The following is a 25,065-nucleotide window of genomic DNA, read 5'->3' as shown; positions in this document are numbered from 1 at the left end:
CCTAAGGACATTCTCTTATATATCCACAGAACAAGAACCAAATACAGCACATTAAATGTTAACATACAGCCCATATTCAAATTTTACCAGCTGTCCCAATAGCATCCTTCATAACTCTTAAAACAGAATCCCTTTAAGAATCAAGGACTCATTATCTCTTTAGTCTCCTTCAATCTAGAACAGTCCTCCCGCCTTTTAGCCATTCAAGACATTGACAATTTTAAAGAGTGCAGGCCTGAGTTTACCCGTTTCCTCATGACCAGCTTCATGTTCTGCATTTGGGGCAGGAATGTTCCTAATGCAAGAATGTTGGCCTTCTCAGTGTATCACATCAGATGGCATATTGTCCTATTACTGAATCACTTGGTTAAGGTTAGGTAAGCCAGGTTTTTCCAAAATGAAGTTACCTTTTTTCCTCTTTATTGTAAGTTTTTCTTATTCTTGCACCTGCCTGTTATAATAAAACTAGAGGCCCAGTGCACGAAATTCATGAACGGGTAGGGTTCTTAGGCCTGGCCGGCAATCAGGGCTGATCTGTGGGGCAACCAGCAGGGTGATGGGGGGGCGAGGCGCTGGCACCCGCCTTGGCTGGCCTGGGGCCTGTGGGCTGGGGGCAGCTCCTGCACTGAGTGTCTGCCCACTGGTGGTCAGTGTGTGTCATAGCGACTGGTCATCGTTCCACCATTCGGTCGATTTGTGTATTAGGCTTTTATTATATAGGATTTAGTGCTATTTGGAATATACCCAACTAAATTTAAAACTTACAGAATGAGCCCTAGCCAGTTTGGCTCAGTGGATAGAGCGTCAGCCTGCAGACCCATGGGTCCTGGGTTTAATTCTGGTCAAGGGCATGTACCTCGGCTGCAGGCTCCTCCTTGGCCCGAACCCTGGTCAGGGCTCGCAGGAGGCAACCAATCAATGTGTTTCTCTCACATTGATGTTTCTCTGTCTTTCCCTCTCTTTTCCACTCTCCCTAAAATAAATGGAAAAATATCCTCAGGTGAAGATTAACAAAAAAAATAAGATAAAAATTAAATTAAATTAAAAAAAAAAAACTTACAGAATGAAGTTTTAAATTTAAAGCACAGAATGAATTCTGCTTCTTGGAAAAATTCACATTTCTAGGTGAAGTTATTTGCCTGATTTAACCATTAGGAGAGAGACTGGCTTATTGTAGGAAAACTCTACTCTGCCAAATACAGTGTGAAAATGCAAAACCAGAAGAGGATTTATAGTCTACATGGCTAGGATGGAGCCGTGAGTAGTTGTACTTGCCCTAGGAGAAATTCACGGCAACTCTCAAGCTTCTGTGCATCTTGCCTTTTCATTTCCAAGAGGAGGGTGCATTTTGCCTAGCTCATGACAAGGTGATGGACTGTTTACGTAAGATACCTGGGATGTTCAGAAAACTAGAAAAAAACAAGACTAAAAATCTGAAGAAAACAGTTCAATATTATTTTGTTACTGTACACTTGTTCTAATAATGTACCAGAAACAAAACTCCAAAAAGATGAAATGTTATAAGAGGTCTGTTTGCCTGATATCCTTAAACTGCTATTTTTAATTAAAGGGAAACCAGCCATTTCCCACAAAGTATTACTAATCACATGGAGTAAAATCATCAGGAATCCAGACATTATATAAGAAAGAACAGATTTCTGAAACCATGTTACAGAGCTCTAAAACAAGTGCGCCCTTCACATCTAAGCGGAGGAAACTGCCACATTATTAGTCTCCAAAGAACTGAGTCTTACACACTTACACAGGCTGACCTATTAAAGTCAGCAGCTCACAGATACCCTATATGTAACCCGATTAGCACTGATAGCTAAGCAGAAAACCAAGCCTCAAAATGTGATCACCTGAATATAGCTTAACAAAAGATATTAGAAAAATGTTTACTAGGTGTTTCTAGTATTTCTTCAGATAGTGTCACGTGTACATTTGAAAAAAGAGACTGGCAACGACATCAAAAGTATACTCAATAGACCATACTCTATTCAACCAATCCTAAGAGATGTAAATGGATGCCCCACTGCAGTTCTCATTAAACGGTTGCATTTCTCCAAATATCTACATCTAGAGATAAAGGATAAGCTGAGAAGTGCTTAAGCTATTACCTCTCCCTTCAGTACTTTTGATACTTGTTTTACCCAATCTGGAACAGCATGAATAACTGGAGATATGGTTTATAACCTAGATGAACTCTAAATATGTCTGGGGAGAAGTCATTTAAGTGAAGAATAAGCTTTTAGTCTGGTGAACCTTTGAAATGTAGATTGTCACTAAGCCAAGGTATTTGGTTTAGTTTCGTTAAAAAAAAAAGGACATGGCCTTCCAGTGATACAATTTCCCGCTATTTTAGAAGTATCCTTTATGGTATAATTTCCAAAACAATAGAGAAGAAATTATCTAGATTGGTTTAATGCACGAACCAAGTAATTCCATATACTTTTCCTTCTTTGTCTATATTCTTCATTTGTGAATTGGCAACAAGACTCATTTACAAGCTCATGCAAGGTTTTTCAATGAGCAACCATTAATGGACTTGTGGAATAACAATTCTACTGTAAGGCAAAATTCACTCATATTTGCTTATGAATATTTATATAATCCTACAGACTTGTCCAGATATAACTGAACTCTGTCAGGGACCACACAGATTTTACATCCAACCTGGACTGTTCTGGACAGGACTGAAGAGATAGAAAGTTAGTATGCACTCTGAAAAGCACTATTTTTCTCATCCCAGTTCACTTTAGTTAAGCAATTTCCTAAGGTAATAAATGATCCTATCAAAAAAAATAAGTCTCTAACCTTTCCTTGGTTGGATTAAAAGTTTTTCTATCTTAATTGTCACAGAAAATGGGGTCTGTGTGAAGTTGGTACACACGTTGGAGATTGTCACAGGGGTCACAGTGACCAGACTGTGACTGACCAGAAACACAGTGAGATGGGGCAAAAAGGTCAAAGAAACTCAATAGAAAAAGCCCTGTGTACACTGATCCCTTCATATATGACCCCCTGTATATTCAAGGCCAATATAACTTATAATCAACTAAAGACAAGACCAACAAGTCAACTTCAATTCCAGGAAAACTGGACAAACAAATGTCTGGTAGTTTGAGTCTAACATTTTAAAATATATTTTTATTGATTTTAGAGAGGAAGGAAGAGAGAGAGAGATAGAAACATCAATGATGAGAGAGAACTGTTCTTCGGCTGCCTCCTGCAAGCTCCTACTGGGGCCCAAGCCTGCAACAGGGCATGTGTCCTTGATCGGAATCGAACCTAGGACCCTTCAGTCCACAGGCCAATGCTCTATCCACTGAGTCAAACCAGCTAGAGCATGAGTCTAACATTTTAATTCAAACAGCTCCATTTGGCTAAAGGTTATTGTATTAGACCAATTTTAGACAAAGGCAGATCAAAAGCTCTAGAGTGCCCTGACTGGTTTGGCTCAGTGGATAGAGCATCGGCCTGCGTACTGAAGGGTCCCCAGGTTCAATTCCAGTCAAGGGCATGTACCTTGGTTGCAGGCACATCCCCAGTAGGAGGTGTGCAGGAGGCAACTGATCGATGTTTCTCTCTCATTGATGTTTCTAACTCTCTATCCCTCTCCTTTCCTCTCTGTAAAAAAATCAATAAAATATATTTTTTAAAAAAATAAAAAAGCTCTAGAGTAAGGCAGATGAAAGAACATATTTTTTCTAAATAATCCACTTAACTATATTCAGAACTGATCACTTAATTCAACTTAAAAAGCTCTTCTTAATTTTATGAATGTTCTGTCATATTCTACAGTTATAATTTTTCTACTATGCTCCCTTAGTTTTGACATTCTTTTTTTAAAAAAAACAAACACATGCCCTAACTGGTTTGGCTCAGTGGATAGAGCGTTGGCCTGCGGACTGAAGGGTCCCAGGTTCGATCCCGGTCAAGGGCATGTACCCTGGTTGTGGGCACATCCCCAGTAGCGGGTGTGCAGGAGGCAGATGATCCATGTTTCTCTCTCATGGATGTTTCTAACTCTCTATCCCTCTCCCTTCCTCTCTGTAAAAAATCAATAAAATATATATTTTTAAAAAAAGATTAAAAAAAAACACATTTTTATTGATTTCAGAGAGGAAGGGAGAGGGAGAGATAGAAACATCTGATAAGAGAGAATCATTGATCAGCTACCTCTTGCTCGCCCCTCAATGGGGATCGAGCCCCATACCTGGGCATGTGCCCTAATGGGGAATCTCCTGGTTCATAGGTCGATACTCAACCAGTGAGCCACAAGGCCAGGCTGGTTTTGGCATTGTTGAATATTCTTCATACAAAAGCTCTGAATGCCTTACATATTTGATACATATTTTCATATTCTTCATCATCTTTTCTTAAGTTGGATTTTTAAAATCTGTCTTATCAGGAAAAAGTACAGAACAAAAAAAACACATATTTTTCCATATATAAGATGCTATTTTTTTCTAAAATTGTTAGACTGAAAATTGGTATATAAACATTACCTGCAATAATTACTAAATAAAAATTTGTTCTGTTTTATATTTAAAATATTGATTTCTTAATTTTGGGTTGGAAAAGTGGGGGCCGTCTTATACATGAGGGCATCTTATAAACGGAAAAATACAGTAAATAAATAAAGCACACACACAAAAAAAGATAAAATTTGTCTTATCACAAATGGATATAGACGTTTTAGAAAACATTGTTCTTGCTCATTTTAAATGACCGCCTGAGGTCAAGATGGAGGTTCCAACTCAAAATTCAAAAAAGTACTGTGACATCAAAAGAAATTGTGAAATTATACATTTATTGCCAGAAATACTTAAGTATATTTTAGACTTTGAGCCCTAGAATTATAAATTGCTAAAGTCAAAGTACTTTTCTCCTAATGTGTGCGGTGAATGGAAGATACCATGCTTCTAAGACCTTACTTGGAATTATGGAGGGTCAAAGGCCTGACAAAGAATGTAACATTTCTAAGTTAAATTTTAATCAAGAGCCCATAACCTAAAGTATTCATCACCTGGTACACATAATTTTACACTTGTCTAGTCTCAGAAGTTGGCCCTCTCTCATTCAAGGGCACTAGATCACAACAGAAGCATAAACAACTTTATCAAAGGTTATGTGGTTCTTTCTCTTATATTCAGTGTTTTAGTAATTTTCTCTTTAGTTTGGAAAAATAATTCTTTACAGCCTATTAACTTAAGTAAGGCACTCAGCTTTTTCCATGAGAAAAAAATATCTTTCACACCTTTGGTAAAGCATCTTGGCAGACTAGAAGGAGTGATAATGAGAGCCAACAGTGCTAGATTATGATGGGAAAGAAGAAAGATAAGGCTGTGGCATATGACCAAGGATCAGGTCAGGCTGAAACCAAGTCTCTACTGACTCTCACTCTCTTGGAGTCTAGAGTGTCTCTTTCTGTTGGAAATGATCTTTAAGACAGGAGCATGGTCACTCTTATTAGTTTCCTATTGCTGCTGTAGCAACTTACCACAAACTTAGTAGCTTAAACAACACAAATTTATCTTACAATTTTGGAGGTCAAAGTCCAAAATGGGCCTCATTGGGCTATATCAGTGATGGTGAACCTTTTGTGCTCGGCATGTCAGCATTTTGAAAAACCCTAACTTAACTCTGGTGCTGTGTCACATATAGAAATTTTTTTATATTTACAACCATAGTAAAACAAAGATTTATATTTTTGATATTTATTTTATATATTTAAATGCCATTTAACAAAGAAAAATCAACCAAAAAAATGAGTTCGCGTGTCACCTCTGACACATGTGTCATAGGTTCGCCATCACTGGGCTATATCAAGGTATCATCAGGGCTGCATCAGAGAGAATGTGTTACGTTGCCTTTTCTAGCTTCTAGAGCTGGCTGCATTCTTTGGTTCATGGCCTCTCCTCCATCTACAGTCAACAATGACAGCACTCCAACCTCTGTGCCCACTGTCACATCTCCTTCTAAGGCTGACTCTCCTACCTGTTTCACTTTACAAGGACCCTTGTGATTACACTGGGCCCAACCAGGTAATCCAGGACAATGTGCCCATCTCAAGACCCTTAACTTAATCACAGATTTGAAGTCACTTTTGCATGTAAGGTTCAGAGGTTTAGGAAGTGGATATCTTTGGGGAGTCATTATTCTGCCTACAAAGTCACCCAAGTCACAAGTACCACCACCAACTATGGCATTTGGACATTCCCAGTAAGTAATGTTGCCACAAATTCTTTGAAGCTCCTTCCTTTCAAGAGATGGAGAATATTTCCCCACCCCTTGAATATGAACTAGCCTTATGACTTGCTTTGACCAACAGAATGTGATAGAAGGGATAAGCAAGTTTCAGAGCTGAAAACTCAAGAGGTCTCGAAACTTCCATCTTCATCCTCTTCGACTGCTGTTCTAAGACTGCCATATAAGGAAGCTGGTCTAGCTGACTGGAGAATGACAGGTTATGTGGAAGAGAATAAGGCAATCCAAGTGAGAGCCAGACATGCCAACTCTCCAGCTAAAGACAGCTACATACAGGATTCTGGTCAAGATGGCAGTGTAGGTAAATGCAATACTCGAAGCCACAACAAAATTACAACTAAACTACAGAACAACCATCACTCAGAACCTCCTGAAATCTAATCAAATGGAAGTCCTACAACTAGGAATTTAAAGTGACATCGAGACTGGTGAGAGGGGTGGAAACACAGACTGGGCTGGTCACACAACCATGTTAGTGGTTTAAAATTGGGAAGGATATCTTGGCTGTAGAAGTCCCCTGAGGAGGGGTCCCAGCCCCAAAAGAGGCCTCCCAGTCCAGGGTTCCAGAGCCAGGAAGAGAAGTCTATATAACTTCTGACTATAAAACCCAGCAGGGATTGTGGCTGAGAGAGACAGAGGGCTGCTGGAGTCCTAGGGCATTCCTCTTAAAGGACCCAAGCATGGATTTACTCTGACTCACTCCCTCTGAGCTCCAGCGCTGGGCAGTAGCTTGAAAGGAACCAGGGATATAATGAGAGTAAGTGAATTGTCTGGCATCAGGGCAAGAGTTGGGAGGCAGCTTTCTGCCAGACAAAAGTGCTGGCAAAGGCCATTAGTTCCTTTTCTGAATCCCCACCCCCATTGAGCCAGCATGTAGGCACCAGATCTAAGTCTCCATCAACCTGGTTCAGCCCCAGTGATTCCCTGAGACCCTGTCCCACTCAAATTGAGGACCCACGCAAGCCATTCCCAGTCACTTTTCCACACAAATGACCTCTCTTGCCTCATGCTTCAAACTTTCTACAATCTCTCAAACAAACAGCATCTGGCCTCTGCCTACCTGCTACCTCTTGCTAAGTGGCCCTAGGCCTGGCACTAGCAGCAGTCAGCCTTGGATGGCAGCTTGGCCTCTTCTGGGCATCTCCAGCGCAGGTAGCAGCCATCTGCAGATCCCTCTGTAGCTCATGCCATGTGGCCCCAGGCAGGGCACAGGCAGTGACTGACTTTGCACCTCTCGAGAGACCCCAAGGCCAATGAACCACACTGTTGTCCATGTCCATGAATTCTCTTTCTTGTTCAATCCCTCCACCCCTACTCCCTACTAGAGCTGTCTGCCTGTTCTCTATGAGTCTATCTCTATTTTGCTTGGTAGTTCAGTTTGTTCATTAAATTCCACATGAGTGAAGTCAGATGATACTTGTCTTTCTCTGACTGGCTTATTTCACTTAGCATAATGTTCTCCAGGTCTATGCTTGCTGTTGCAAATTGTAAAATTTTCTTTCTTTTTACGGCAGAGTAGTATTCCATTGTGTAAATGTACCACAGCCTTTTTATCCACTTATCTGACAGACACTTGGGCTGCTTCCAAATCTTGGCTATTGTAAATAATGCTGCAATGAACATAGAGGTACATATATTCTTTTATTTTTTTAAATATATTTTTATTGATTTCAGAGAGGAAGGGAGGAGATAGAAACATCAATGATGAGAGAGATTCACTGATTGGCTGCCTCCTGCATGCCACCTCACTGGGGATTAAGCCTGCAACCTGGGTATGTGCCCTGACCAGGAATTGAACAGCGACCGCCTGGTTCATAGGTCAACACTCAATCACTGAGCCACCCCGGTTAGGCAGGGGTACATATATTCTTTTGAATTAGTGTTTTGATTTTCTTAGAATAAATTCCAGAAGTGGAATCACTGAGTCATAAGGCAGTTCAATTTTTAATTTTCTGAGGTAACTTCATACTGCTTTCCACAGTGACTGCACAATCAGCATTCCCAACCAACAGTGTGCAAGGGTTCCCTTTTCTCCACAACCTCGGCAACACTTGCTGTTTGTTGATTTATTGGTGATAAAGTTTTTTTTTTTTTAATATACTTTATTGACTTTTTTTTACAGAGAGGAAGGGAGAGGGATAGAGAGTTAGAAACATCGATCAACTGCCTCCTGCACACCCCCTACTGGGGATGTGCCCACAACTAAGGTACATGCCCTTGACCGGTATCGAACCTGGGACCCTTTAGTCCGCAAGCCAACGCTCTATCCACTGAGCCAAACCAGTTAGGGCAGTGATAAAGTTTTTACATACTTCTGTTTCCACCTGAAGATAACCAATAATGGCAAGGCAAGACAAGAGTGAGATACTGAGATATTAAGAACTAAACACAAGGAGGGGAGGCTTTGAGACTCTATCCCATATAATAAAAGCCTAATATGCTAAGTGCCGGTCGTCTCTTCAACCAATCAAAGCATAATATGCTAACAGTATGCTAAGGATGCTCAGCTGCTCGCTATGACATGCGCTGACCACCAGGGGGCAGACAGTTGACCGGTCGACCAGTCGCTATGACGTGCACTGACCACCAGGAAGCAGGCGCTCTGACTGGTAGGTTAGCTTGCTGCTGGGGTCCAGCTAATCAGGACTGAGCGAGACGGGCTGGACACGCCCTGGAGCCCTCCCATGGTCCCTCCCCGGCCCCAATCGTGCATCCATGGGGTCCCTCAGACTGGCCTGCGCACTCTCGCAATCCGGGACCCCTCGGGGGATGTCAAAGAGCCAGTTTCGGCCCAATCCCGCAGGCCAGGCTGAGGGACCCCACTGGTGCACAAATTCATGCACCGGGCCTCTAGTATATCATATTTTGTTCCTCTATATCAGGGGTGGGGAATGTCTGGCCCGTGGGCCATATAAGACCCGTGAAATCATTTGGTCTGGCCCTGCCAAGGCATTAGGGGTAAGTTTATTAAATGTTTGACTAAAAGAGCAGGCTAGAAGGAGACCAAGATGGCGGCAAAGGTAAACACCAGAGACTGCTGCCGCAAACAACCACTTCAAAAATACAACTAAAAGACGGAACGGACATCACCCAGAACCACAGGAAGGCTGGCTGAGGAGAGACTCTTCAACTAGAAGGAAAGACAACAGCATACCGAGGCTCAGAGGAGGCGCAGTGTGGAAAATATAAAGGTGCGGTGGTGTGCGTGCAAAGCGCGCTGGTGGCTGAGGGCGTGGTTGTTGTTTTCAATCAGGAGGGAGTCTCAGACTCTGAGCTCCAGATCCCGGCGAGTCTCTAGGGACTCAGACTCAAACGGGAGAAGCGGGATTGTCTGGCATCAGTTGGAACATGAGGGCAGCTTTCTCTCCGAGGTTTGCAGCCATTGCTGGGGTTCTGAGAAGCAGAGCCTCTGGGAACGGGACTGAGAGCAGCCATAACTGCTCCCTCCGCCCGCCCTGTTGATCCCGTGCGACCTGCCCCACCCAAGCCCTGCGCAGAGCCATTTGCCGGATAGCCTCAGGCAAAGGCTAGATTAGCACCTCTCCAGAGGACAGAAGTTTTCCTGTGGCAGACACAGCTGATTCTCACAGCCAGTCGGCCTGGTGGTCAAATCCCTCTAGTATTAACTACAACAATCAAGGCTTTACTAGAACAAGACTGTGCACAAAGACCACAAGGGAGCGCACCAAGAAAGCATAAAAAATGCGGAGACAAAAAAACATGACAGAAATGGAGGATATAGAGCTAAAAAACGCAATTTTGAGGGCTTGCAATAATGTGCTAGAAGCTGCCAATAAACTTGATGAGAGCCTCATGAAAACTAATGAGACCCTCGAGGCTATGATAAAGAACCAACTAGAAATTAAGCATACACGGACTAAAATAAAGAATATTATACAGACACCCAATAGCAGACCAGAGGAGCGCAAGAATCAAGTCAAAGATTTGAAATGCGAAGAAGCAAAAAACACCCAACCGCAAAAGCAAAATGAAAAAAGAATCCAAAAATACGAAGATAGGGTAAGGAGCCTCTGGGACAGCTTTAAGCGGACTAATATCAGAGTCATTGGAGTCCCAGAAGATGAGAGACAGCAAGATATTGAAAACCTATTTGAAGAAATAATGGCAGAAAACTTCCCCCACCTGGTGAAAGAAATGGACTTACAGGTCCAAGAAGCGCAGAGAACCCCAAACAAAAGGAATCCAAAGAGGACCACACCAAGACACATCATCATTAAAATGCCAAGAGCAAAAGACAAAGAGAGAATCTTAAAAGCAGCAAGAGAAAGAGACTCAATTACCTACAAGGGAATACCCATACGACTGTCAGCTGATTTCTCAACAGAAACTTTGCAGGCCAGAAGGGAATGGCAAGAAATATTCAAAGTGTTGAATACCAAGAACCTACAACCAAGATTACTTTATCCAGCAAAGCTATCATTCAGAATTGAAGGTCAGATAAAGAGCTTCACAGATAAGGAAAAGCTAAAGGAGTTCATCACCACTAAACCAGTATTATACGAAATGCTGAAAGGTATCCTTTAAGAAGAGGAAGAAGAAAAAGGTAAAGATACAAATTGTGAACAACAAACATGCATCTATCAACAAGTGAATCTAAGAATCAAGTGAATAAATAATCTGATGTACAGAATGAACTGGTGATTATAATGAATCAGGAACATAGAAAGGGAATGGACTGACTATTCTTGGGGGGGAAAGGGGAATGGGAGATGCGGGAAGAGACTGGACAAAAATCGTGCACCTATGGATGAGGACAGTGGGTGGGGAGTGAGGGCGGAGAGTGGGGTGGGAACTGGGAGGAGGGCAGTTATGGAGGGGAAAAAAAAAAAGAGGAACAAATGTAATCTGAACAATAAAGATTTAATTTAAAAAAAAAGAGCAGGCTAATTTTTAAGTTGATAATTTTGGAGGGCCCAGGAATGATGTTATAAATATCCAAATGGCCCTTGGTAGAAAAAAAATTCTCCACCCCTACTCTATATGGGTTAGAATACCTAAACTTACAATAAAACAGAAAAGCTCATACCACAAGGGCAGGAATGAAAAGCAAACAAGCTGTAAGGGACAGGGGTGGAAATAACTTTAGAAAAGTCAAGCAAATAGAGACATCAGTGACAAAATCAAAGTCTAAAACCAAAGAATTGGAAAGTGATCATTCCAATATTATTTGACACAAAGAGCTTTTATAAAAATTATCTGAAGTCTTCCTAAGATTTTCTGGTAAAAGGTAATGATCTCACTTATTTTGGTGGCTCAAATTACATACTCCATCAGTTAATGTCATCAACTAAAATGCTGGTCCTAAGTAAAAATTCCCACATAATTTTAAACAGTCACTGAAGGCAAAAAAAAAAAAAGTTAATTATCTACTTTCAGTACCTCTAACCTAACTCAGTCCCATGATATACCACTATCAGATATGCCATTTCTTCATGCTTGCCTCCTTTCTCTACTCAACAAAATTAATTCTCAGGAAAGGATCAAAATTCATTCACATTTTAAGATTAACAAAACTAAAAAAAAAAAAAAAAAGATTAACAAAACTAATGAGCGCTCAACTTTATTTCTTCGATATCCAGTGAACATTCTCAAAACTCTGAAATTGCAGATATCAGCAAAAAAGATCAATTAGGAGATGACCAGAATGTTGCTAAAGCTACACCTTATAAAAGCCGATCCCAATCACTTAGTATTTGCTATTGTGGGAAAGCAAAGAACAGTGTCTGTTTTTCCTTTTTTCACATGGCTGCTAGGTTACACTAAATTTTCCAACTTCCTTTGTGGCTACATGTGTCAATGGGCAGGGGTATACCTTTCCCTTGGCTAGAATGTGGATGTAATGTTGGAAGCTGGTGGTGAAGCCACAATACAAGCCATGGATTGCCCCCAAGACCTCTTCAATGTGAAAAAAAACAAACTCTATTTTTGAGGTCTCTGTGAGAATAGCCAAAACTATATTCTAATTGATACAACTTTTCTAGCAAGCTACAGCCAATGTCACACTTTACTACCATGTCCAAATTCCTAAGTTAAATATTTCTTTAAAGAAGTAGGACTCTGGTTGAAAGCTTTAAGTCATTTATCTAAGGAATCAATAAATAGCAGTAACAAGATTATAATATTGCTTTTTATTGAACACATCATCTTTCTTATCTAATGTTCAAAAAATTGCTGGCTCTGCTTACAGGGAAGCAGCATAATATAGTACAAATGTCAAAGTGTCTAAAAACAGTTGAGTGCCTTTTTGGGGGGTAAGCATGATTATGAAGGTGAGTAGGGGAAAATCTCTATAACTACATGGAATCACCATGATAGCTAAAAGTTAAGCCCTTTTAGACTTTCCACTTTAAAGGTGCAGAGTAGTGTTATTAATAAACTGTAAATAGCCTGGCCAGCGTGGCTCAGTGGTTGAGCATTGACCTATGAACTAGGAGGTCACAGTTCAATTCCCGGTCAGGGCACATGCCCAGGTTGTGGACTTGATCCCCAGTAGGGGGTGTACAGGAGGCAGCCAATCAATGATTCTCTCTCATCATTGATGTTCCTATCTCTCTCTCCCTCTCCCTTCCTCTCTGGAATCAATAAAAATACATTTAAAAAATAAAATGTAGATTTCTTTCTTAAATGGATATATATTTCATCTTTCCTTGACTTCTGGCTTACTTCCATGTTTATTACTTAGGAATATGGACATGGATGGTATAAGACAGGCAAAAAGATTTGGTTTGGCTGAAAATAGTCAATGCTTCCCTTCTTTCATTAAAACTAAATTGTATTTTTTTAAAAAATATATTTTATTGGTTTTTTACAGAGAGGAAGGGAGAGGGATAGAGAGTTAGAAACATCAATGAGAGAGAAACATTGATCAGCTGCCTCCTGCACACTCCCGACTGGGGATGTGCCCGCAACCAAGGTACATGCCCTTGACTGGAATCGATCCTGGGACCCTTGAGTCTGCAGGCCGATGCTCTATCCACTGAGCACCGGTTAGGGCAAATAAAACTAAATTGTAGTTCTAGCTGGTGTTGCTCAGTGGTTGGAGCATCAGCTGGTGCATTGAAGGGTCTCAAGTTCGACATCCAGTCAAGGGCATGTACCTGGGTTGTAGGTTCGATCCCCAGCCCCAGTCAGGGCACATGTGGGAGGCAACCAATCAACATGTCTCTCTTATTGATGTTTCTCTTTCTGTCTTTCCTCCTCCCTTCCACTCTCTCTAAAAATCAATGGAAAAAATATCCTCAGGTGAGGATTAACAAATAAACAACACCAAAAAAAATTAGAGGATTTACCCAAAGAAAAATCACCAACACAGGTTTAGAAAGGCAAACACTGTTACTTTTACTAACCATCTTTGTCATAATTTTATTAGCAAACTGTACTGTTCAGCTTTATATTTTAACTAGAGGCCCGATGCACGAAATTCGTGCAAGGGGCTTGGCCCTCGCAGCCCCAGCTGCCTCGGCCCTCGCAGCCCTGGCTTCGTCCAGAAGGTTGTCCTGACGATCGTTCTGCTGTTCAGTCTAATTAGCATATTAGCTCTTTATTATATAGGATATGCCTCAACTTCGAAAGGCTACTTTTGTAACTATGTGAGGTGGTATTAAACTTACTGTCATGATCATTTCACAATTCATCGTATAGCAAATCATTATATTGTACACCCTAAATACAATGTTATATTTCAATTATATCTCAATAAAACTGGAAAAAATATTAGTACAGTAAAATCATAAGAACCATACTTACCTTAAAATATGGAGTATTTTTCCAATATTTTTTAAATCTTACATGTAAAATTTACTGTTCTAAATGGCATTACAACTCTCCACATGGAATCACACAAAATATAATAAAAATGTAAAACATTAAAGAAAAAAAGGTTACTTGATTAAGTACTAGACAATATAGCTTTTTTAAAAATATCACATTTGCCTCAATGAAAGTATACTTTCATGCCAAGTATACTTTCATACTTTCTTTTTTTTCCAAGTAGTTTTCTTGATAAGATAATCTAACATTTTAATAACTCAACTGCATATTAACACAGAAAATGTAGCTAATCACGGACTTTTATTTATTTTTTTGCTTATTTTAGAGAGAGAGGGGAGAGAGAGAAAGAGGGAGGGAAAGAAAGAGGGGGAAGGAGAGAGGGAGGAACATGAATTTGTTGTTCCACTTAGTTATGCATTCATTGGTTGATTCTTGTATGTACCCTCACCCAGAATCAAATGCACAACCTTGGTGTATCGGGACTACTCTCTAAACCAAGCATGTCAAACTCGCGGCCGGCGGGCTGAAATGGTATGTAAAAAACATTTTAATAAAAATTTTGTAACTTAATTTTTACAATATCCTGTTATACATAATTATTAATGAACTACAACGTTCACTAATGACTGATTACTATAATCGTGTTGCATTCATTTCCCTTACACGCCTTGGGTGCAGGCGCACCATTTCTCTCCACTAATACTAGCAGCGAATATTTTAGCAGCCAATTGCCGCGTCATTAGTCTTGTACTGACTTGTTTGGTGTGAGCAACAGGAAATATTTCGCTTTTGAAGAACAAGAAAAATAGGTTTATTTGCGTTATGCTTATTAATTTGTGCGGTTATTCAGTGTCTGGTAAGTTAATGTTCAAGAAAAAAATATTAATTTTTATTAAAATGTTCTATTATTTTATATTAACAATTACTCATTTATTTCAGCCCTTTGTATTCAGCATGTCTCTATCGAAATAAACCTACGTTTCTATGGAAATTGAAGCTTTAGTTTTTTTGGGGCCTACATAAACTGAAACCTTGTTTATTTGGCCCGTGTTAGCCTTTGAGTTTGACATCCTTGCTCTAACCAATTGAGCTACCTGGTCAGAGCTATGCTGATTACTAACTTTTAGAAAATATCTGTATTTAGAAAGAGGTAATCTTTTGGAGACTTGACTTTAAGGAGTGAACCACGATGAACTATACAGATGATACTGTACAATGGAAACCTGTAAATTTTATTAATTGATATCACCCCAATAAAGTCAATAATTTTTTTTTATGAGAAAGAGGTAATATTTGGGTGCTTATTATGTACCAGTCACTGTGCTAAAGAGATTTATGTGCATTATCTCACTTAATCCTATGACGGAGGCACTCTTATTAGCATAACTATTCTACCAAGGGGAAGTAGAGTTTAAATTTTGTACCCTACTCTGCTAATAAATAATAAATCGAGTCTTTGAACTCAGAGCTCAAGAAAGATCCTTAACTTCATTCCTGTTCAAAACAGTTGTCTCTAGGTACAATAGATCTTAATTAAAATCTCCAGGAAATTAAAGTTACATTATAGCACAAACTTCATAAACGATGACTGAATTTCCCCTTTAGCCTTCTCTTTAATATGCCAAAGTAATTCTAGACCCTGAGCTTCCCTAAACTTTAATCATTTATGGTGCTTTCTGCTATACCTACCCATTAGAACAATTTAAAAAAACATTACCACCACCAATTATTTTCAAAAGCCCAAAGATACTAATCAAGGGATCCTAATAGTCTTAAACACTATCCTCAAACCAAAAGATAAATGGAGATTGGGAAACTTGCATTCTAAAGTGCCACCATCCAGATAAAATTACTCTGTGAATTAGAGTAATTTCAATCAGATTCTATAAAACTGAACATTTTTCTCAAGACCAGAATTAAAGAGTAACTATAATATGGTTTAAGGGCCCAAACTCTGAGACATAAAATGGTCTGCCACATGGCAAATTAATAGCAAAAGGCAGGTAGTAGGGACTAGGGAGAGCAGCAATAGTGTAGAAAAGTAGTAACAAAAATCATTACAAGCCATGACCGGTTTGGCTCAGTGGATAGAGCGTCGGCCTGCGGACTGAAGGGTCCCGGGTTTGATTCTGGTCAGGGGCATGTACCTTGGTTACGGGCACATCCCCAGTGGGGGGTGTGCAGGAGGCAGCTGATCGATGTTTCTCTCTCATCGATGTTTCTAACTCTCTATCCCTCTCTCTTCCTCTCTGTAAAAAATCAATAAAATATATATAAAAAAATCATTACAAAATGATTTACCTATTCATTTCACTGGCCATTCTGCCTTAATACAAGACTGTAATTGTTCTCAAAAACCATATGCTGCTTAAAATAAGACTAATATCTTACTACATGGTATCCTGAGTTTTAAGTAACACATTACATATTATGAGAAACAACAATGGCATTTTATTTATTTAATATATATTTTTATTGATTTCAGAGAAGGGAGAGGGAGAGAGAGCTACAAACATCAATGATGAGAGAGAATCATTGATTGGCTGCCTCCTGCACGCCCTCCACTGGGAATAGAGCCCAAACCTGGGCATGTGCCCTAGACAGGAATTGAACCTGGGACCCTTCAGTCCACAGGCGGACACTCTATCCTAGCCATGGGCAAACTACGGCCCGAGGGCCGAATCCGGCCTGTTTGAAATGAATAAAACTAAAAAAAAAAAAAAAAAAAAGACCGTACCCTTTTATGTAATGATGTTTACTTTGAATTTATATTAGTTCACACAAACACTCCATCCATGCTTTTGTCCGGCCCTCCGGTCCAGTTTAAGAACCCATGCCCACACCTGCTCTATCCACTGAGCCAAACTGGCTAGGGCAACAACGGCATTTTATAAGCATTAGAAACTCAATTACATTTTCTTATAGGGCACTTGCATTTATGACTGTAACAGTCATTAATATACAACAAACTTTTAGATAATAGAAACCTGTGTATGTGCACACAGGTTAATTGTATAACTTAGCAATCGTTCTTAAGATTATTGCCTTTAAAATGCAAATGATCACACCATAAGAACACCTTATATTTTTAAGTGTCACATCAGCTATTTGGTAACCAAGTATCATATATATATTTTTAAAATAATTAAGTTATCAGGCTAGACTAGAGTCTACTTAATATAATGCACTCAGCAAGATAAACTCAGTTATTAAATGGAGGAAGTGTAGGCAGGAGATTCCACTTCAGTTGTGTGACAGGAAGTACTAGCTATGGAAGTTTAGAAACAGGAATACCAAGTTCTGTTTCAGCAAAAGAAAGAAAGGAAAACATGCTTGGCGAATAAGGGTAAAAGAGGAAGTTCGTTTTGGTGAACAATAAGCCACTTAAGACAATCCAAAGTAATTCCAAAAGTTAAAAAAAAAAAAAAGACCTCACTTGTTCAGTAGGCTTAGGTGGTAATGTACTTCCCTAGGTACATGGAGCCTGGATTTGCAGTTTCACTATAACAAGACTGCTTATGGGTCACATTTTACATATCTGTAGGGAGGTATGAGTAGCTTGTGTCATTAAATTGTTAGTTTCATATCTTAAAGTTTGATGATATTTAATTTAGCACACCTACATAAGTAAATCATTTTTTAAAATACATAAGTTTCACAACAATGTGAATATATTTAACACTATAGAACTGTGAATTTTAAAACGGTCAAGATAATAAATTTCATGTTGTGTTTTTTACCACAGAAAAAGTGGGTAAGTCAATGAAGAAATTATTCCATTTAAATGTTAATAGTAACTTGTTGTGTAAAGTTTGATTACTCTAAAGCTAAATTCTTATTATGCTTAATTTCTAATAAAATAATTTGTTGTTGTCACCTTTAACAGCCGGATTCATTTTATGTAGTTAATTTTTAAAGGTACTTCCATACATGAGCATGAACTACAGAAAGTATTTGAATAATTGAAGCATTATTCTCAATTAGCATCTTTGAAATCATCTGAATTACTTATTGCCAAGAAATACTAGTCATGAAATTATTAAGTGTTTTTCTACTTCAGCTGGTTCATTCATTCAATGAAGTGCAAACCTCTAAATTAACAGAGCAAGATCCCTAACGGACAGGCTTTTGTCAAAGCGTCGTAGTCCTGGATTGTGAGGTAGCAACACTCCCCACCCACACCTCCGACCACGGTGGCCCTGAACGCTAAGGTCAATATCGTTTCCAATCACCCCTCACCGGGCTCAGCCACACCAAATTGGTCAGACTTTTGTGAACTCCCATTAGATCCTGTTCAAAAAAGTGTACAACCGAGGTTAGTCTGGTGGCTTGGGAAGAGCGCAAACCAACCAGCTTGGCTCGGCCACCGCTGGGAAAAGTGTCCAAGAAAAAAAAAAAACACTGGGAAGGTTTCAACTTTGCGCAAACCCCCTATCTCAGTCACATCTACCTCCCTTCCCGAAAGGCTGCGTTCTGTGTTCTCGAAAGATCTACCCCTTTCCAACTCGAATGTCATTCCCAGATCAGCTGCCGGAGGGGCAAGCGGCGCCCAACCCCCGTCCTCATCTCCGTGCACCTTCCCCAAGCGCCAGCGCGGGGCTCGGCTCACGCTGCAGCCCCCAGCCCAGCCCTCCGGGGAGCCCGGCCCCAGACCCCGCCCGCGGACAGGGCAGCCCGACCGAGTCAGCCGGGGATCCCGGTCTGGGCTGCCCCAGGGGATGCGCTCCTGGGTCGGCAGGGTCCCACTGTGCGCAGGGGTGGACGGCCTCACCTTGACCCTGATCTCATAGGTGGTGAAGCGGCCTCGGCCGACCCCCACCGTCTGCGGGTTGCTCACATCGATCTCAAGGAAGTTGCTGGGCGGCCCGTAGGCGTCATTCAGGTTCTGCGGCTTGGTGATCAGCCGCCGGGTATCGGCCACCGTCTCCGCCATGTCGCTGGTGCAGCCGCCGCCGCCTCCGCGGGCTCCCTCCGCCCCCGCCGCGTTCCACCGCCGCCGCCGCTGCTGCTGGCCGCGGGGACACCTGGCTCGCGCGCAGCGGTCGCGAGGCGAACGAGCACGTAGGGCGGGCGTTCACCCCGCGCGCGAAGCTCCTCCCCGCGCCCCTCCGGCTTCCGCCTCTCGTGCTCGGGGAAGAGACGGCTGACTCGCCGGAATGCCGCGCCCGGCCCGGGAGGCCTTGCTGAGGCCGCGGAGGGGCCTGCGGACCAGACGGAGGAGGAGGAGGCGGAGGCGGCGGAGGAGGAGCGGCGTCACGGGACTTGTAGTCAGGAACAGGTTCCGGCCGGACTACAGCGCCCACAATGCACCGGGCGAGCGCGTCGCCGTGGGAATGTGGCAGGGTTTGCGGGACCCAGGGAAGCGGGGGCGGCGCTTCCTGTCTTTTCGCGTCCTCCTGGGCCTGGAGCGGTGGGGAAAACGCGGGGAAGGCTCTTCTCGCCCCGGGGAACTGCGGGACAAGAGTTAAACGGCGAGATATGAGTGCTTTACTGGCTCTCGAAACCGAGCTGCCAACGCTAACTCGGTGCCAACCTACCCACCGCTTCCCCTTGTACCACGGGCTGTGCTTTCGTGGTAACCCTGAGCAAATGCCTCAGTGACTTTGACATCACCTTCCAGAGTTTCACCAGACACGTGTCTGATTTGGTAACTTGAAGGCTGTGAAGTAGGAGTGGAATTAAACCGTTTTTGACTGGTGGGCTCTCAGAAACAAAATAACATATAGTAGCTAGGCTGAAACCTGCCTTGAATGCCCTATGTTTGGGTGACCTGCAACTTGTTCCTTCAGTTCCCACACAGTCCCAGTTGTTACAGAATAGTAAGAAACTAGGAAAATTTCAGGAGTGGAATGGGAAAGCTGAGACCGACGGTTCAACAACAGTTTATGGCCGCCTCGTAAATCCTACCTTCCCTAAACCAAGGACACAAGAGTAAATGGTTTGCACTCCTCCCCAACTAGAGGGTCAATAGTTTAAATCTTCCAACTCAGGGAGACAGACAACAGAAATCCAATTAAATCCCATTTGCCAGCCACACCCAACGACAGACAGATTGAGAGAATAAATCTCATTTTGGGACATCAGCTTAAAGCAGATGAATATTCTATTGATCTGCCCTTAAGACCTCCCAGGTCTTAACCGCCCAGCCTTTAAAACCCCTGAAAATGAAGGTCCCAGTGCTGCTCTCCCTTCAGGAAGCACACCCCTGGCCATTCCTCCCTCCCACCGCTCCTTCTCTTACCTACCCCCCCCCCCCCCATGTATCCCCTAACCTCTAAGTGACCCCCTGAGACTTGCAACCAGGGAAGCAATGGGCAGCAGCAGCCCATCCGGGTCTAACCCCTGAACCTGTCTCTAAGGCTCCTTTCCCCCCTTTTCTCTGACTTCCCAGTGAGCCAAAGCAGCCCAGCCTAGGCTCTCCTGTGGCTGCTTTTATGCCCTTCCTCGTTTCACTCTTCTATGTATATTTTTGCTGTAGTCAATAAATTCTTTGCTTGCTTTTCTACACTTTTGTCTCTTGATTGAAATCGTTTCCTCAAGAAGACAAGAACTGAGGTCTCCTCCTCTCCCTGGGAACATCTTTTTGGTTTAAACCATATAACCCAGGGGTTCAGGGCCATGGTCTCTCTTGACTGGCCTGCTGCTGCTCCCTTGGAGTGTATCTTCGATAAATCCCTCTTTGCTTTATTTTCATTTTCCTTGACCTTAAAATCTTTTCTGCATTGATAGGGAGAATCAAGGTCCCCGCCGGTAACACAGTAAGTTAAAAAATAAAAAAGTGACAAACTTATCTCTACAGCATTTGAAATGAAATGCAGATAAACCTTTATAAGAAATGAAAACAAGACAAAACAAGTATATCGTAGTTCGTTTCTACCAAATGCAGGTTTTGAACATTGAGGTAAAGGATAAATTTATTTCCCTGCCGGGAGAGTTATCTCCCTTAATGTTATAGCCCCACAACTATTTCTGAATTTTTTGTGTTCTTTCAGAAACTGATGTACTTTATTTTTTATTTTTGTTAATCCTCACCTGAGAATATTTTTTTCCATTGATTTTGAGAGAGTGGAAGATGAGGAGGAGGAGGAGGAAGAGGAGGAGGAGAGAGAAACATCCAAGTGAGAGAGACACATCAATTGGTTGCCTCCCCCATTGCTCTGACCAGGGCCAGGGATCAAACCTGAAACCCAGGTACATGCCATTGGCTGGGAATTGAACCCAGGACCCTTCAGGGTGCTGGCCAATGCTCTAGCCACTGAGCACATTGGGCAAAATTGATGTACTTTATTTTTTAATATGTTTTTATTGATTTTAGAGAGAGGTGAAGGGAGAGAGAGAAAGAGAAATATGGATCAGCTGTCTCCTGTATGCCCCCTACTGGGGATTCAGCCCACAACCCATCATGTGCCCTGACCAGTAATGGATGGGACTGGTGACCTCTTGATGCATGGGATGATGCTCAACCAACTGAGCCACACTGGCTGGGCCCAATGTACTTTAAATGCTCTGTCCCTTAAACTTAAAAGTTGTCCAGATCATTAGCAACCATTTCTAATAATACTGAGAACAGTTGAAATAAAGAAATTACTTTAAAATGATGTGATTATTTTCCAAAAAGTACATTTATTGAATCAACAAATATTTATTGAAGGCCAATAGATATTTTCAGTTCTAGATACTAAAGAGATAAGGGTAAGACATGGAAATTCTCTGATCTCATTGAGATCATAAATTGATAAGAAAAATATAACCCCACAGAAAAATAGGCAAAGTACTTTTCTATATGTTTTTCACATAATAAACAACAAATCAGCAGTCAAAATGCATTTAGAGTATTCACTGAAAAATCTACCTTCTATCCCTATCCCTAGCCATCTAGTTCCCCTGTTACCAGTTTCTTGTGTAATTTTGTATCCTTCCAGAAAAAGTCTAGCATGTAAAACATGTGCGTATACATATTAACAGAAATAGCATCATAGGATACACTTTTGTACCATATTTCCCTTAATAATATCTTGAAGATAGACTCACATTTGTATAGCACCCAAGTACTCCATTACATGATGTGCCATAATTTAACTTGTCCTCTACTGATATATATATATATATATATATATATATATATATATATATAATGGTGATCTCAACCTTTTAACTGTTACAATACTTACAATGACGTCATTCCAAACTTGGGATTAAATTTGTAGAATAAAGTTTTGTAAATGGAATCACTGGGCCAAAGGATATATGCATTTATGAACTATTGCAAAATTTCCTTCTGTACATGTTTTACCTGTTTACACCCTGTTCAGCAAAGGATGAAAGTGCCTGTTTGTCCATAGCTTTACCAACACCAAGTGTTAGCAAACTTTTTAATCTTTAATATCCTAAATCATATCCTCCTTTTAATCTTTTTTATGAGTACAGTTGAGCACCTTTTCTTTTTTAATCCTCACCCCCAAGGACATGCTCAAAGAGGAAAGGAGAGAGAGACACACATTGATGTGAGAAAGAAACATCAATCGCTTGCCCTCTGCAGGCTCCCCAACTGGGGATGGAACCCAAGACCCAGGTATGTGCCATGACCAGGAATGCAACCAGCAACCTTTTGTGCACAGAATGGCTCTCAACTAATTGAGCCATGCTGGCCAGGTTTGAGCATCTTTTCAATATGTTTACAAGCCATTCCTATTTTCTTTTTTGTGTGACCTATGTTAAAAACAAACAAAATTCAACTAAGTACATTTAAAGATCAAAGTGGCTTTATTCAATGATTCATGAATTAGCAGAATTCCATCTAGCAAATAGAAAGGCTCTCTGAGGAGCTGTACAAAATGGAAGGCTTCCGTCCTGGCCTGGTAGCTCAGTTGGTTAGAGCATTGTCCAGATACATCAAAGTTGTGTCCCCAGTCAGGGCACATACAAAGGGCACATGCAAGAATCAACCAATGAATGCATAAATAAGTGGAACAACAAATCCATCTCTCTCTCTCTCAAAATCAATTAAAATTATTTTAAATTTAAAAATTCAAAATGGCCCTAGGTGGTTTGGCTCAGTGGATACAGTGTTGGCCTGCAGACTGAAGGGTCCGGGTTCTATTCCGGTCAAGGGCACATGCCAGGGTTGCGGGCTCAATTCCCCATGGAGGGTATGCAGGAGGCAACCAAGCAACGATTCTCTCTCATCGTTGATGTTTCTATCTCTCTCTCTTCCTCTCTGAAATTAATAAAAATATATTTAAAAATCAAAATAGAAGGCTTCTTTCTATAGGCAGAAGCAGGTTGTGTGTGTGGGGGGGGGGGGGCAAGGTGGGGAGGGGAGGAAATTTCTAACAAAGATTGGATTGTTTCAGGCAAGTCCTCAGCTTCCAGAACACTGGCAACCAGAAATTTGCATTATTTCTCTCAAGAAAATGGATTACCAACTTTTGGAGTAAAGAACCACTAATGTTATCTAGAGCACTGAGTTTCTCAAACATTATCGTGCATATCAATCACCTGAGAACCTTGTGAAAATGCAGATTCTAATCCAGAAATTCTAGGTTGAGGACTCAGATTTTGCATTTCCAGGCAATTCCAGTATTGCTAGTCCCCAGACCACACTGAGTAACAAGGATCTAGAGCAGTGGTTCTCAACCTTGGCTGCACATTAGAATCACCTGGGAATCTTTTTAAAATCCTGATTTCTGGGCCTCATCCTCCAGAAATTCTGTTTCTTTGTTATGGGATGGGGCCACAACATGAGTAACAAAGAAACAGAATATCCGGAGGATGAGGCCCAGAAATCAGGATTTTAAAAAGATTCCCAGGTGATTCTAATGTGCAGCCAAGGTTGAGAACCACTGATCTAGAGAATCTCAGGAATGCCAGATATATTGATTAACTGGTGGGAAAGGGGGGATCCATTCCAGAACCAAGGGTATCATGTGGTCTCTTTAGATGAACAGATATGTTGGACTCTTAGACCCTTCTGGCCATTCATATGACAAATATGTACTGAGCAGCTACAATAAACTAGGCACTGTGCTAGGTGCTGAGGGAGGAGGGAGCACGGAGAAGAGGGATGGTGGTAAACAAGATACAGTTTTTGCTTCCAGGATCTTTTAGTCTGGTCATACAGACATGTCAGTAGAGTGTGATGAGAGTCACATAGCCCAGTCTTGGGGGCAGAAGGGGAAAATTCCAGAAGGAAACGACAACAAAACTGAGACATGAAGTTGGTATTTGACAGGCAAAGTGCCTATGATTTGGGTGTGCCTGTGTGTGGGAGGTGCATTTTGGAGATAGAGATAAACCCTTGCAGAGGCCAGAAGAAAGAAAGAGCTACACTTGACTTAGTACTACTGGAATAAAAGGAAACTATGTCAAGAACTAAGGCCAAAGGGACAAGGCATGAAGGGCATTATGGTCCATATTTATGATTCTGGACATTATCTAAAAACATTCTAAAGGAAATCATGGAATGGAAGTGACTTGATTTTTTATTTAGAAAAATCACTCTGGCAGAACTAAGATAATAGCAGTGGGAATGCAGAGAAATGAATGGACTTGAGAAATAGCTGCCCCTATTTCTCTGGCTTGACCCAAAGAAGGCACTGCACTAAGCAACTGAGGACTGCTCCGAAGGAAGTCTGCGAGATGCCAGGTCAGAGGAGGATGTCAGCATGCAAATACCACCAGACTTCTATTGGGAGATGAGGGGCCTGACAGGTCTCTGTGGGTTGGTGTTAATGTTCTAGTGCAAGACCTTAGCCACAGAGATATATACATCCAGGCATACCAGGTTTGATTCTACGTGTATTTGCAAAGGAAGTAAGCTCTTCTAACTATTCATTTGGGAACACATTCTCATAGAAGGTGTATTTGTCCAGAACCTGTGGGTTGGGTTTGGTAGAGAGATTGACAGGCCTGCTAGACCAAGACTTGATCCACTAAGCTTCTAATGCTTCCAAATCTATACTTCCCTCAACCTTGAGTATAGGCATTTCACTATGTTGACAC

The 25,065-nt window shown here is 41.4% G+C and overlaps 1 protein-coding gene across 1 annotated transcript in view; it reads right to left on the bottom strand.

Annotated features, from left to right (window-relative positions):
* Positions 1-19,242, bottom strand: part of SNX3 (sorting nexin 3) — a 36,510-nt gene extending 17,268 nt beyond the window's left edge. Inside the window, exon 1 of the mRNA XM_070417978.1 lies at positions 18,836-19,242. Within this exon, the coding sequence (XP_070274079.1) occupies positions 18,836-18,997 (162 nt within the window). The 5' untranslated portion in view covers positions 18,998-19,242. The remainder of the gene's footprint in view (positions 1-18,835) is intronic.
* Positions 19,243-25,065: the final 5,823 nt, after the last annotated feature.

Source organism: Myotis yumanensis, unplaced genomic scaffold, assembly GCF_028538775.1.
Source record: "Myotis yumanensis isolate MYYU_CA2020_CCGP unplaced genomic scaffold, mMyoYum1.0.hap1 SCAF_6, whole genome shotgun sequence".
In the NCBI taxonomy this organism is placed as follows: Eukaryota; Metazoa; Chordata; class Mammalia; order Chiroptera; family Vespertilionidae; genus Myotis; species Myotis yumanensis.
This window is presented reverse-complemented; position numbering and strand designations above follow the sequence as displayed.